Genomic DNA, 14,239 nt, shown 5'->3' with positions numbered 1-14,239 from the left:
AGGAAACCTGACAACCTCTCTGTTTCCACCTTGGAATCAAAATTTAAAACAAACTTTCTAAGAAATCATAGATTCCTGGTAGCCAAAACACATCTGAGATGTTACCTTATTTCTAACACGGGTCACAAGATTTATGCTGCATTTATAAACCTTAGCACAATTACAACAGAAGAACAAATTAACTGCAAGCAACTTCAGATCAAAAACTGCTAAGTAGTTGAAAAGTCTTTCCTTACAGGGAAATCCTATGTTAAAATCACCCTCCTTTTCAGTCTCCATTGGTACAAAAATCAAAAAAGTCTTTACCTCAAAAATCAGCAGCATCTCAACTTGTCCACATCTGGCACTGTCCTTGCTCTATTTCATGGTGTGAGGACAGGTAAGAACGCAAAAGAGAAGCTGAGCCACAGCTCTCCCTCAGTACAGGTGACACAAAGTACAAACTGCTTGAAGGCAGTCAAGGACAAAAACTAATAAAACACAAGACAAATCCCTTTCTCCCACAGACATTAGGATTATCAAAACTATTGAATACACTACTTGCTTTCTCAGAACAGAAAACTTTATCCACTGTAGATTACTAAGCAATCATTTTGGATTTGTTCCACAACTGCTGTATGAAGGTCACACAGAAAACCCTTCACATAAAAACTAACAATTGCAGAAAGGGATGTTTGAAATGCACTGTCAGCAAAAGGTCACACAGCTGAGATACAACTGAGTTCTGAGATTTTTTTTTGGAGCTTCCATTACCTTTTCTTCAAAGATTTGCCAAATATACCAACACTACCATTCACCTTGCTTATTGGTAAGGACAAAACCAATCCCAGTGGTGACGCAGTGGAGAACAGAGTATTCCTGAAGTCTGGGGAGAAGCTGTTCAAATGCCTGGCATTACTCCAAGCCTCCTTCATTAGCCAAAAACAGTGCTGGATTTTTTAATTTCACTTACAAACATACCGTAGCCTGACAGTTATAAGCCTATTCCTTAAATATCAGCAATTAATGACATACCTCATATTTCCACCTCAGTTTTCAGAGCGTGATCAAAGATACAAACCTATTCCTTCAAGTGGCAAAGTTAAGACTAAGACCACGGCTACTTCAAGTGCTGGAAAATAAGCACTTCTCCTAGGGGGAAAATAAGTCTTGTGAAGACACTTAGCTTGAGCACTGATGTCACCTTTCGGAAACCACAATTGCCATTTTGTTACTGCTCAGTACAATGCAAAAAGCAAACACAACAACCCAGCTTCCAAAGTGTTTCCTTTTCCCAAGTGCCTGAGCTGAGCAAAAGCAAATCCAATGTCCTATCTGTGGCACTGCCCCCTCTTAGGGAGTAAGACTCATTTGCCAATTTAAATAGAAATAAAAACAGTGGTATGTATACACAGCAGCATGAACTCTTGTATCAGCATTATTGCCTGCTGCTTTCAACTAATCCCCCAAAGCAAACGGTAGGGGAAGGCCGGCACACTCCCTGAAAACCCTAAAGCCTCACAACACGTTTGTTCCATCAACATCAGCTGATCCACAGCAGGTCTCCTTTTGTGCCCCGGGCAAAGAAGTTATCCTCACAAGTCAATGGTTTAAGGCTTTCCTCTTGATCTGTAACTCTTCTGCGCTTGCTCAAAAGCCTCTGATACTTAATCACGCAGCTTTTGCAGAGAACAGCAATGAAGCATATAATTTAAAGCCAGAATAAGACATTCCAGGAACTTCAGGCACAACTTACAAACCTAGTTTTCAGTTTACCGTGCAAACACAGTTAATATCAAGCATTTGAATCTTCCTGTTTACCCATATACTGGAGTCTGCCATCTTCCACATTAAAAAGAAATATGTTTCCATTTGCACATGAGCCACACAAACAGCAGAACATGCACTGCATTTCACCAATCTGTTCACGTTGGAGGTCTACAAACAGCAAGCCTGGATCACAGAATGATTTGGGTTGGAAGGGACCTTAAAGCTCATCTAGTCCCACCTTCTGCCACGGGCAGGGACACCTCCCACTGTCCCAGGCTGCTCCAAGCCCCCTCCAACCTGGCCTGGGACACTGCCAGGGATCCAGGGGCAGCCACAGCTGCTCTGGGCACCCTGTGCCAGGGCCTCAGCACCCTCAGTGCAAAGCACCCTCTGAATGTTACCTTTGAGCCAGGTTAACAGCTCAGGGCACAAAGTTGCATGTGCACAATCAGCAGAAAAGGGCTTTAAGAGACGTGTCCCAAACACGTTGCCCTGCCTGCCACAGGAAACGATCCTCACCCAAGCCAACGCTTACTGTGTATCTGCAAGCTCAGAGCTTACCTGGATACACTTACTCACCAGGTATGTGCTCAGATTCCCTACGCCTGAATCACCCCAATTTAATCCCATAGCAAACCAACAAAAATAGCACATTCCCATGCTCTATTGTGCTCACCCAGAAATCTGAAACAAGATGGCTGTTTGGAGAATCAGTTTGATCATGTCAACTTACATAGTTTGAGCCACAGTTGCAACAGGCATAACCATAACAAAAGCTTCAAGAGACCAATTGCTATCATGGTTTCAAGATGCAACTGTCTCATGTGATCCCTGGGGAGGGTTTCACTTTTGGTCAGTGATGCCTAAATATCTGAACTATGCCATCATTCTTTTGATATATTGAAATAACATGACAAGTACCCAAAGTCAGAGAATCCCAGAATGGTCTGGGTCAGAAGGGACCTTAAAGCCCACCCCATTCCAGCCCCTGCCAGAGGCAGGGACAACTTCCACTAGACCAGGTTGCTCCAAGCCCTGTCTAAGATGGCCTTGAACAGCTGTAGTCTTGTATTTCCCTAGAGAAAACAATACTTTTGCAGCACGTGCATTTTTCAAGTAACTTGTTTCAGACTTCAGTAGCAACAGAAGCGTTAAGATAGTATTGCTGCCTCAACTGCAGAAGTGAGAAAAACTACTGTAACATTGTTCTCCAGATACTCAATACCAGCATTCAAGGGGTTGCAAAGTTGGAGAGCTAGGGCACAGGTACTTCAAGAGTTCTAGCTCCACCCTCAATTACTTTATTCACAAGAAACAGTACTTTCAAAAGTGACCAGAAGAAAAAAAATAAAGCAAGGTTTGTACCTTCTCCCATTTTCTCCCACCCACACACTTCCCAGTGCATCTTTGCACCTCTCTGAGCAAGTTATTTCCAAATATACAATCTCATATTTTCCCTAAGACTTAGATTATTTATTGAAAATCACTTAATCATCATAATTTCAGAATTCAAACTCGCATCTACAACATGCCTTTTTAAAATTTATTTTTAACAGGGAAACTAGAAAAAAATCACAAAGTGCTCTGGAACACAGCAATTCATAACTACGTAATGTCTGGTATGGCATTCTTACCAATTAAAGCAACAATTTCCCCTTAAATGAATAAACAAAAAATAGTTCAGGTGCTCAACACCTGCTGCATCAGCATGTTAGTACTAAGTGTATTAGTGAGTTTTTTTACAGACTACTAATAATGTCTACACCATCTTGGCCAAAGTGTTTTAAAGTCTTTCCATGAAGGATCAAAAATTAAGTTTTTCACCATCTTTCCTTGGTTTTTCCATCATGCTCAAGTTTATAACCATATAGTGCTAGTCTCAGTCTGGAACTGACACATTCAACTATTACCTACCCTTGCAGATCATCACACCGTGAAACCTCAAGATATTTTCAGCTGCAACTTAAAGACCACTGAAGGCAATTGACAGTTTCCTCTCCCCACTTATAAGCACACAACATACCTGATACAAGAAATGTTTAATGTTGATCGAGCAGTGATGCTGTGAACTACAGAAGACGGGAAGGCAGATTTTACTACAGTAAAGTCTGTGTAATAGACTAATAATATTAATTACACTGTTATTAAGCTAATATAACAATCTAAGTAACAGCATCTAAAACTGACTGGCTACTTAGCATGAATTTCCTACAAAAGATACAGAACACAAGTGTATGCTTTTAAACTATTGACTTTGCAACTCTGAGACGTGCAAGAACCTGGAAGTAGCCCACTTCTTTTTTAGCACCTTTATCCACTTAGGAAAAATGAATGAAGTACTATCACCCAGAACTGTTTTATCCAGTATCACATGTAACTCAGAATAATACAAGGCAAGAAATCTCTGTGCAAGAAGTATGGACAAGTGAATTTAGGACCCAGTTTAGCAGTTGCTCTCTTCATATTAGACAGAACTCTTGTACTTGAATGTAAACAACTGCTGTTGAAAGGGGAGTTTTCATTTCAGATTATTTCAACAGTCTTTGGTCCAGCAAGTGTGTCTAGACATTCCTATAGTAGAACTCCAAATGCAAAAAGAAAGAGGGTGCTGGAAAGACAGCGCCACTCAATGTAGAAAAGAAAATTCTGGGAAGCAGTAACAGCATCTCTACTTCACGGGAAGTCCCAAATTGCTTAAGATTCCAAGCATGTTCTTCTCCAGAGCTGTCAAGCCTCTCTTGAGCAGGAGAGTATTAAACGAGCTGTTCAAGGAGCACACCTTGGTTGGAGTTTCAGTTTAAAGCAGCCTGAACTAACAAGTCTATACTCTTCTCTTTATGGGGCACAGTTCTCCTTGCACTGGAAGAACTCCTTCAGCAGAAAGTTACTTCACATCTTCTCACAGCAGCCACACGCCAACCACACCACGATTCCTGTCAGTGAACCTCAAGGTTCACATTCTTTAAACCTGAGGTTTAAAGGTTTTGCAATTTGGGGAGTATCAGTACAACACTAAACTATTTGCAGCAAAATTGGAAGGCAACCGCCACAATCCAAATGTCTGTTTTTCCTAAATGCAACACATGGCATTACCACACAGATTTAAAAGCTGCTATCAGTGAGAAAGAGTTAGCTAAAGGAGATTTACCAAAAATACAGCCTGGTGGAGTTGTAATCTAAAGGAGTGAGGAGTTGTTTTACCTCTAGCTCTTTCACTATTCAATTTTTAAATATTTAAGAGCTGGTTGAAGAGCCCTCAGAAGACATAAAATACACTCCTTTTCTAGATAAATTGTTCCCGTCAATCAGAGCTACTGCTCTCATGTCCAATAAAAGTTAGACAGCAAATTATCTGTGAAGGTTTTACTCATCCTCTCAGCTCTTGAAACATGATTTTTAGGCTGCTATTTTGGTTTTCAAGTCTTTGTGATTGACAAATGAGCTGAGCCACAGTTAGGTAACAGAAATCATTAATACAGGAAAAGACTAACACAAGTCACATGCTAAGGAGGTAACTACATACAGTGCTTCACATCCTCCTCCCACTTGCTTGGCACATCACTATAGCCCAAGCATCTTATTCAAGAAGCATATTTATACCACGTAAACATGTATTAATTACCACTTGAAAAAATGTTCTGCTGAAGGCATCATCTATGCTGCAGAAATCCAAACACCAGCAGCACGGAGAAAGGTACCAAGCTTGTGCCGTAGTCTTCCCACCAGATATATTAATAAATTTTTAACTCCTCAGAAGGGGCAAGAAAAGGCTAAGGACTCTCAGGAGGGGACAGCCCCACACCATCATTTCAGTAGTGACTAGTAAAACAGAGAACATGCACAAATCTCTACCACACACTTGGTTAGATGTAGATACTTAGTTAGGGACTGCTCTGTAATAAGTGACAGGCACTGCCAGCCTCCCTGACTCGCCACACTAACCCCAAAATGTTAACAGCGAGAACCATGATCTATGCTGTCTGTCTATTCAAGCTTCACTGCTCAAGAGGCACACAAATAAATCTTTCAGGCAACAATCTCAATAGCAGCTTTTCCATCGGGACTTTTTGACTACATATCATTTGAAGACCAGCTAGGCCACCAACACAAGATGGTTTGAGGCAGCTCTATTTCAGCTGCTGTACATCACACTCTACTACCCTAAATCCCTTCCAAAACAGCAACAGGATACTCCAGCTGGAAAAGCACACGTGAAGCTTAGCAAGTTATCATGCAAAATAAGTAATAAATTTCTCCACAAAATAACATATTCTAAGCCAATACTGTTTGCTCTTTTTAACTCCACCAACAGTTAAGAAAAAATATCTGCAGACTTCCCTACGCTGATGATTTCTTTCCTTATTTTGTGCATCCTAAGCAGTTCAAGACTCTGAAGTGCTCCTGCGGGGATAGATACACATAAATCTAAGCTTAGAGGGCTGTTATCTCCATCTTGCCTCCCGACCTGTTTTTACACTACTGCACAGACCGATACCGCTCCATAACCCAGCTTCACGTCTTGTTTACCCACTTCACATCGCTAAACCACAACCCACATCGTCTCCATCACATACTGCAGGGAGCATCGAAGAAAATTTCATTTTCCCGAACCCTTCTGCAGGCAAAAACGAGCATCATCCTCCCCACCGTACCCCAGTCCGAAGGAGCCCGCTGCTCTCCCGCACAGCAGCAGCAGCGGACGAGTAGCAAAACCACTTCTAAACCCCACAAATCCCAACAGAGGAAACGATGGGGACCAAGCCGAAACACCCCCCGCTCCCTGAAAACGCCTGCCACGAGGGGTGGAGGAAGGGCAAGCAGCCCGGAGCGGGGAGACGGCTGCTCCCGAGGACCCGCGGGCCATGGGCTGGGGGGCACAAGGGGTGCAGTGCAAGGGGCTGGGGGAGACGGAGGGAAGGGGCCGGGGGGGAGCAGGACCGTGGGCTGGGGGAGATGAGGGCGAGTAGGGCCATGAAGGTGGGGAGGGGGGGGGCGGCGGGGACAGGGCTACTGACGGGGTGGCGGTGGGGAAAGCAGGGGACCAGGGAGGGAGGGGTAGGAAACAGAGCCATAGGCTGGGGGAGGTTTGGGAGGGAGGGAAATAAACAGAGCTATGGGCTGGGGGAGGTTGGGGGGGCATAAACAGAGCCATGGGCTAGGGGAGGTTGAGGTGGGGGGAGAAAAACAGAGTCATGGGCTGCGGGAGGTTGGGGGGGCATAAACAGAGCCATGGGCTGGGGGAGGCTTGGGAGGGGGGAAAATAAACAGAGCCATGGGCTGGGGGAGGTTTGGGAGGGGGGAAAATAAACAGAGCCATGGGCTGGGGGAGGTTTGGGAGGGGGGAAAATAAACAGAGCCACGGGCTGGGGGAGGCTTGAGACGGGGAACAGGGCTGGCGGACATAGGTGCGGGGGTGCACAGCCGTGGGCTGGAGGAGGTTTGGGGGTCGCAAGGCAATGGGGTGGGGAGGCTTTGGAGGGGGCCACAGGCTGGAGGAGGTTTTGAGGGGCGCAGGGCCATGGGCTGGAGGAGGTTTTGGGGCACCCCCCCGCCGCTCGCTCCCTCTCCCCGCCGTGCCGGGGCCGCCGTCTCACCTTCGATGGCGATGACATGCTCGCGGATCTGGTTCTGCAGCACGGGCTCTTCCACCCGCTCCAGCAGCTCGTAGATGGAGTAGATGTTGGGGTGCACCGACTCGAAGCGCTGGATCTCGGCCCGGATGGCTGCCGAGTTCGCCAGCTGCTGCTGGTAGTTCATGGCGCAGCCGCTCCGCTCCGACCCCTTCACGCTGAGACCCCCGGGCGGCGGCGGGGGCGAGCCCGGGCCGCCGCCGCCGCCTCACTCACCGGACAGCCCCCCCGCCCCGTGCCGGGCCGGCAACAGCGCCTTGGCCTCGCAGCGCGCTGTCACTTCACAACGGCGGCGGCGGGGCGGGGCAGGGCCGCCCCCGGCCCCATGGAGGGCGGGAGGAAGGATCCGCTCCCGGTCGCGGTCCTGCTCCCGGTCCCGCCGCCTCCTCAGCCGCTCACGGCTCCCGGTCCCGGTCCCGCTCCTGCCGTCCCGTCCCGTCCCCCCCCGCCCCTCAGCGCGCGCACGCCCCCCAGCCAATGGCCGGGCCCCCCCGCACGCGCGCGCCCCCGCGGCAGCCAATGGCCGGGCCCCGCCGCGGCCTCGCGCCCTCCCGCGCGCTCGCCCCGCGTCCTTCTCCGCTCGCCCCGCTTCACGCTGGCGCAGGCCACGCCCCCCGGGTGAGGTCACCGCGCAGGCCCCGCGCTGGCCCCCGCACCCCCCCCCGGGCACGCTGGGAAATGTAGTCCTGGAGGGAGGCGCTGAGGGAGAGTCGGGGTCGGGCCGCTCCGCGTCCCCTCAGGGACACCGGAGCCGCCCCGGAGCCGCCCCTCTCCCCTGCCCTGCACCGGGGACGCGGGGCCCGCCCCCACGAGCACCCTAAAGCGCTCCCCCCGCAGGGAAGGATGGAGCCCCTCACCGTAAATCCGGTCCTCGCAGCCGCTGGAGCCCTGAAAGTGATGAAAGTAGGAGATCTGTGCCCAAAGTGCGCCGTTCACGCGTGGAATGGCAGCCCCATCCCTGGAAGTGTCGCTTGGAGCGCCCTGGTCCAGTGGAAGGTGTCCCTGCCCATGGCAGAGGGTGGAATTGGCTGATCCTTAAGGTTCCTTCCAACTCAAACCATCCTATAATTCTATGACTTGTCAGAAACATTTATCTCAGGGAGTAATGAAGCACTGTTGTCACTGCATAAACAAGGGTTATTAGCAATACCATTTGCAAGCCAGCTGTGCACTGCCAGGCATTGACCTCGATTAATCCATTTTTAGGATCGATATTCTATGGATTTAAGCTCCAAAGCTGTGAAACTGTGGAGCAAACTTTGATACAGGAAACAGCATAAGGACAACTTGGTATAGGGTATCCTCAGGAAAACCATATCCATTCATTCTACTGACATATACCATGGCAAGGAAGAGAGTAATTTCGATAATTCCCACCCCCAAATGTCTTTATTTGGGTTTAGAGCTCTGGCCTGGCAGGGCTGAGAAGCAGCCATGCTCCTTTCCCTGTGCAGTTGTTTATTTGATCTTACCTGCAACTGCATTTTTGTGTTTTGAAAATATCATTTGGGGTCATCTTTTTCTTGAGTGTTGGCTACTTGGAATGATGGGAAGGACAGAAGAGGTAAAGGTTTTCAAAAACTTAACACATTTGGGCATTGGGATAGGACAAGGCTAAATGGTGTTAAGCTGAAAAAGGGTAGATTTAGATTGGATATTGGGAAGGAATTGTTCCCTGTGAGGGTGCTGAGGCCCTGGCACAGAGTGCCCAGAGCAGCTGGGGCTGCCCCTGGATCCCTGGCAGTGTCCAAGGCCAGGCTGGACATTGGGGCTTGGAGCAGCCTGGGACAGTGGGAGGTGTCCCTGCCCGTGGCAGGGGTGGAATGGGATGAGCTTTAAGCTCCCTTCCAACCCAAACCACTCTTGATGTGATGGTTCATACCCCTAACCCCCCCCAAAAAAAAAGAACTATATAGGTGACAAATCAAGCTGTGATATGAGATTGAGTTTTTGGATTGGTTGCTGTCTGCTTCAAGAGTTGTCTTCTGCTCATTTGAACAGTTCAGGGGCATACGGTCATAGATACCTGTGTCTTCTCCCCTCTTCCTTCTCAACAGATATTGGTATCATTTTTGTCAGCTTTCTTGTTTTTATTTTCTAATCCTAGTAGGAAAGTCTTGAGTGGCTAAAGAAAAAATTACAGAAGGCAGGAAGAATATAGTCCCTGTTTCCACTAGCGATTGCCACTCAGGGTATTAATGATGCTGATAAAAATTTGTGAAACATAAGAGGATTTTTGCTTTCATTTACCTTAAAGTGTTTGAAAAAGCTACATGTATGTAGAAATCGGGATGCAAGCTGTAATTCTCCCCTTTTCCTCCCTGTGTCCTGATCTGGAGCAGAGGCACTACCTCACATTTCTTGTCTTTCAGAAAATGCCAAAACAAGCAGCAGAGCCAAGAGTCAGGCAACAGCCTCTGCTGTATGTGGGGCTGATTGTTTCCACTGCTGCCATATGCTTTGTGTTCTTCCAGCCCTAAAATTCATGGAAAACAACTCCCAGAGTAGTCTCAGCTGTAAATGAATGCAACTACTGCACACAAATAGCTGAAGCATTAAAACCCTGTGTTAATATAAAGCCTTTTCGTAATATTTTCATCTATAGTCCTCCTGTGAAGCTTTTGCTGCCCTGATTTTTTTACTACATAATACCTTTCGTGTAAGCTTTGTAAAATCACAGCAAAATATAAGCTACTGTTGCAGCTTATGTAGATTTCTCTTGTAAGAAGTCCTTAACAATAACTGGTATTTTGCTTGTGCTTGCAGCTGAGATTAGCCTGAAATGCTGCTAGTGCACAGAGAGATACTGGATACCTCTCCTTGCTCTCCAGCTCTGTTCTGGAGGGTCTGGCACCTGAAGCATTCCACCAAACCTTTAATGTGAACTGGCAGGGAATGACTCGGGCACTGCTGCTGTGAGCAGTAAGGAATTTAGGTTTGTTTTTCTTTGGTCTGGGAGCAGGGGTAACTCGGGCACTTCGCAGCTTTTTTGGGTCTGGTTTTGTCAAAGGCAAGATGAACATGCTCATCTGGGGAGGCCATGAGTCCCAGACAATTTTACAAGTATGGAGGGGCTGATGGGCTGTAAGTAAAGCAGGCAGAGTGGTCCCAGTGTGGGTTAGCCTTCTGGAACTGGTTTTCCTTTCTGAGGGTGAAAGCTTGCCAGGGGTGAAGCTTCCCACCGCTCTCCCACGCAGCTGGTTCCGTGCTTAGGTCTCTAACAAAGTTCCATCTGTGCTGGCTTCCTCCTCCTCCTCCCCATCTGGCAAATCCACTCATTCCCCTGCCTACAGAAAGCCAGTCTGGATGGTTTCCTTCTGCTTTTGGTGCCTTGTTCCTGGAGGTATCAGTAACTGGAAAGCAGCACTGAATCAACATCTCCAACAGTTCTATCTCCCGTCACATGACAGGGCTTATCCACTTTGTGCTGCTCCCAGTCTGTCCACCAATCTCTGCAGAAAATGTAGGAATGAATTTTGAGGAGTCACAGCTGATGCACTTGGACCCGAGGCATAGGGACAATGACATTTTGCTTTTGGAACTGAGCCTGGACATGTCCACCTTAGTGGAAATACGACTGTACCAAAGCTCCACGGAGATGTTGCAGGCAGAGTTCACGAGCCATTATAAGGTGATGTTTAAGCAGAGATCTCGGAAATGGAGAACTCTCGTGGAATTTCATTTAAATGCTGACTGTACCTTCCCCTAATGCTTTGTTGGGATGTGGAGGAGCTTTCCTGGCTGCTGAAATGGGAATTAGGCAGCACTAGCTTATAGTTACTAATCCAGTAGCTGAAGTGTTGATTGGAGGGGGAAAAAAGTTTTTAAAGTATTCAAGCATCCTATCCTGACCTGTGCCTGAATTTAACATAAATTAAACATCACAGACAGCTTGACACAGACTCATCTGTAGACCTAACAGGAAAGGGATTAGCTAAGAAAACTGAGAACATGAGGACTCCTGCATCATCCAGGAGAAGTTATAAGAGAAATCCTAGCTGATGCTTGTCAGCAACATTTCTCTTAACTGGGACTGTTTCTGTGTCTGTTCACAATCTTAAAGCCTGGCTGTTCCTGGGATTACTGTTGGTGTGAGCAGTGTTTTGTTTAATAGGCAGGGAGTATCTGGAAAAACACAGGAGATGGAGTGTTAGAGATGCCTCTTTGTCCCTACTAATACTGATATTGCTATAAAGACTGAAATCAAACCCATATGAGAAGCAGATATGAAAACATCAAGTTTTCCTGAATTATCTTCCTCGTACTTTTCAGTGAATATAAAACCTTAAATAGGTTAAGCTTCAAATTGGGATGAAATTCTGTTATTTTACTGGGTAAATATTTGGGTCAGTCAGTTACTATTACAGAGTGATTAGATTGCTCAAGAGGCTTTGAAACAAATGTAACTAATGAATTAACCTCATTCAGCGAGTGTGAAATCTGTTCCAGGAGAAATGCCAACTAGTTCAAACAATACTAATTATGGAGTAGCAACAACAAGCGGCTGTCAGAGCTGCAGCTCATTCCCCAGTGCTCCTGTCATAACTGGGAAAATGCTGTTCTGTCCCCAACCTGCCTGAAAAAAGGTGGGATGGCAAAAGCAACCTGCTTTTCTGGAGGTGGGAGCACAGATTAAATCTCTGCTGCAAGGTCAAATTATCCTGCTTAAAGGGTCTTCTGATCAGAAGTGAGCTGCGTACCAGCATGGAGCTGCAGAACAGTGAGGCAGCAATAACTGTATGTGTTCACCATACGGGGGAAAGGAATCCGAGAGTCACTTCTCAACTCTAGCCCCAGGGACTTGGATTTCCACTAACCTGAAACTTTCTGAAATGTTAAAATGAGCCATCTTTTAAACTGCCCGAGTTTTGGCTCCTTGTTGATCTAAGTTTCACTGTAAAACCATTTACAACATTTACAGATTTGCAGAACTGCTATCTTTGTAAAACCAAAGTCGTCGTTCAGATCTGGAGCTGTGCTGTGGCTTTGATAAGGCTGATGATTGTCTGTGCTCTACCTTTAAAGAGTTTTCAGTGAAAAGAAATGGCTTCTTCACACAAAGCAGGTTTTAGGTCCTAAGTTCTACCTGAGCTATCCAAAGCTTAGACAGCTTCATTGCAGCAAAGACTCAAATCATACACAACATTAAAAAATTGTTCAGTTGGTACCCCCGAGTCAGGGTTCAGCTCACATCCTGAATTTTATAGCAGAGCAAATCCAGTGACAGCTTCATATGCCAGCTCCAAGATGCTCAGCACTTTATTGAGCTCTTATCATGGCTAAATATGATTACACTGAAAGTGTCTCTAAGCTTGTTGCTGTTGTCACTTTCTTGACGGAGAATCAATATTTGATTCACCACATAATTCCATGTTAAGCTTAGGTCTCACTTCAGCTGTGGCATGCTGACAGGGCTTGAAATGTTATGGAATACCGTGGGCTCAGTTGATACCTTGGAACTTTCAGGCACAGGCTATTGATTTAATGCAGGAAAACCATGGGAGAGGTGACTCTAGATTAGTTCGAACTCATCTTTTAGAACAATTACTTTAACGTTTAATAACATGTTCTGTGCATAATGCTGTGGCATCCAGCGATAAGGAATGAAGAAGCAGGATAAGAAATTGATACAATGAAGTCAAAACAACAAGGTCTTGCTGGTGAATGTCCCACGTGACTTATTTTAGGAGCAAGACATTGTGCAACTGGCAGATTTGTGGTGACAGATCGCACAGTTCAAATAGCAACTTGAAATCATTTGTCTGGTAAGAAAACAAAACATCTTCTTTGGTGTTAAGAGGAGTGTGAGCTGTTACTGATCAGTGCAGGGATGCAAAAGAGCATGAAAACAAATCTGAGGATGGTAGTCGGGGCTGGTCATGGTACTTCCCTGCATTGCAGAGGAGAAATCCTATTTTTTTGCCCTTGACAGTTGTGCATATGAGTGCAGACATTACAAAAACAGCCAGCAGTAGACTGTAGCTTCTTAGAATCAGAGAATCATTGAGGCTGGAAAAGACCTCCAAGATCATGGAGTCCAACCTTTGACTGTCACCCAGCCCAGAGCACCGAGTGCCACCTCCAGTGATGGGCACTCCAAACCTCCCTGGGCAGCTTCTTCCAATGCCTGACCACCCTTTCCATGCAGAAATTCCCCCGATGTCCAGCCTGCCCCTCCCCTGGCCCAGCCTGAGGCCATTCCCTCTCCTCCTGTCCCTGTTCCCTGGCAGCAGAGCCCGATTTCCCCCCCGGCTGCCCCCTCCTGTCAGGGACTTGTGCAGAGCCACAAGGTTCCCCCTGAGCCTCCTTTGCTCCAGGCTGAGCCCCTTTCCAGCTCCCTCAGCCGCTCCTGGGGCTCCAGCCCCTTCCTTGGCCACACTCCAGCCCCTCAATGTCCCTCTGGCTGTGAGTGCCCAGGGCTGGACACAGCCCTCGAAGGGCCTCAGCAGGGCCAGCACAGGGGATGGGCCCTGCCCTGCTCCTGCTGAGCACGGGGAAGAGAATAACAAGCGCTCTGCTACAGCTGTGCAACAGGTAGCTTGCCCAAGAAGAAGAGTGCTGTCACCAACACCAGATTCTGTGGGAAGATATGGTGGCTGTGTAGAATTGTTCACTTCAGTGCCTCTCAGGATGGTTATGGACTCCCTGCGGCAACACCTGGAGTACAGCCCTGCTGCTTGTTACACACAGGTCTGAGTTTTCTACTGAATGTGTTTATTTGAGTGTGTATTTGACACCAGCATCACCTGAATTTGCCTTTCTTTGCAGCTTCTAACTCCAAAATCAGTGAGATTTACCTGGTGTAGTAACTCCAGCCTTTCAGCTTTCCCATGTAAGGAATTCCCCCCAAGGCTGACATG

At 47.0% G+C, this 14,239-nt stretch overlaps 1 protein-coding gene across 5 annotated transcripts in view; it reads right to left on the bottom strand.

The window, feature by feature from the left end:
• Positions 1-7,819, bottom strand: part of AGAP1 (ArfGAP with GTPase domain, ankyrin repeat and PH domain 1) — a 315,433-nt gene extending 307,614 nt beyond the window's left edge. For 4 of the 5 annotated variants that reach the window (XM_048310097.1, XM_048310099.1, XM_048310101.1 and 1 more), the window contains exon 1: positions 7,344-7,818. In XM_048310097.1, coding sequence (XP_048166054.1) covers positions 7,344-7,506 — 163 coding nt within the window. In that variant the 5' untranslated portion in view covers positions 7,507-7,818. Of the gene's footprint in view, positions 1-7,343 lie in introns of all 5 variants that reach the window. The other variant, XM_048310096.1, reaches the window with a different exon arrangement.
• Positions 7,820-14,239: the final 6,420 nt, after the last annotated feature.

This window comes from Corvus hawaiiensis, chromosome 7 (genome assembly GCF_020740725.1).
Source record: "Corvus hawaiiensis isolate bCorHaw1 chromosome 7, bCorHaw1.pri.cur, whole genome shotgun sequence".
NCBI lineage: Eukaryota > Metazoa > Chordata > Aves > Passeriformes > Corvidae > Corvus > Corvus hawaiiensis.
The sequence above is the reverse complement of the archived record's forward strand: the minus strand, read 5'-3'. Positions and strand labels throughout refer to the sequence as shown.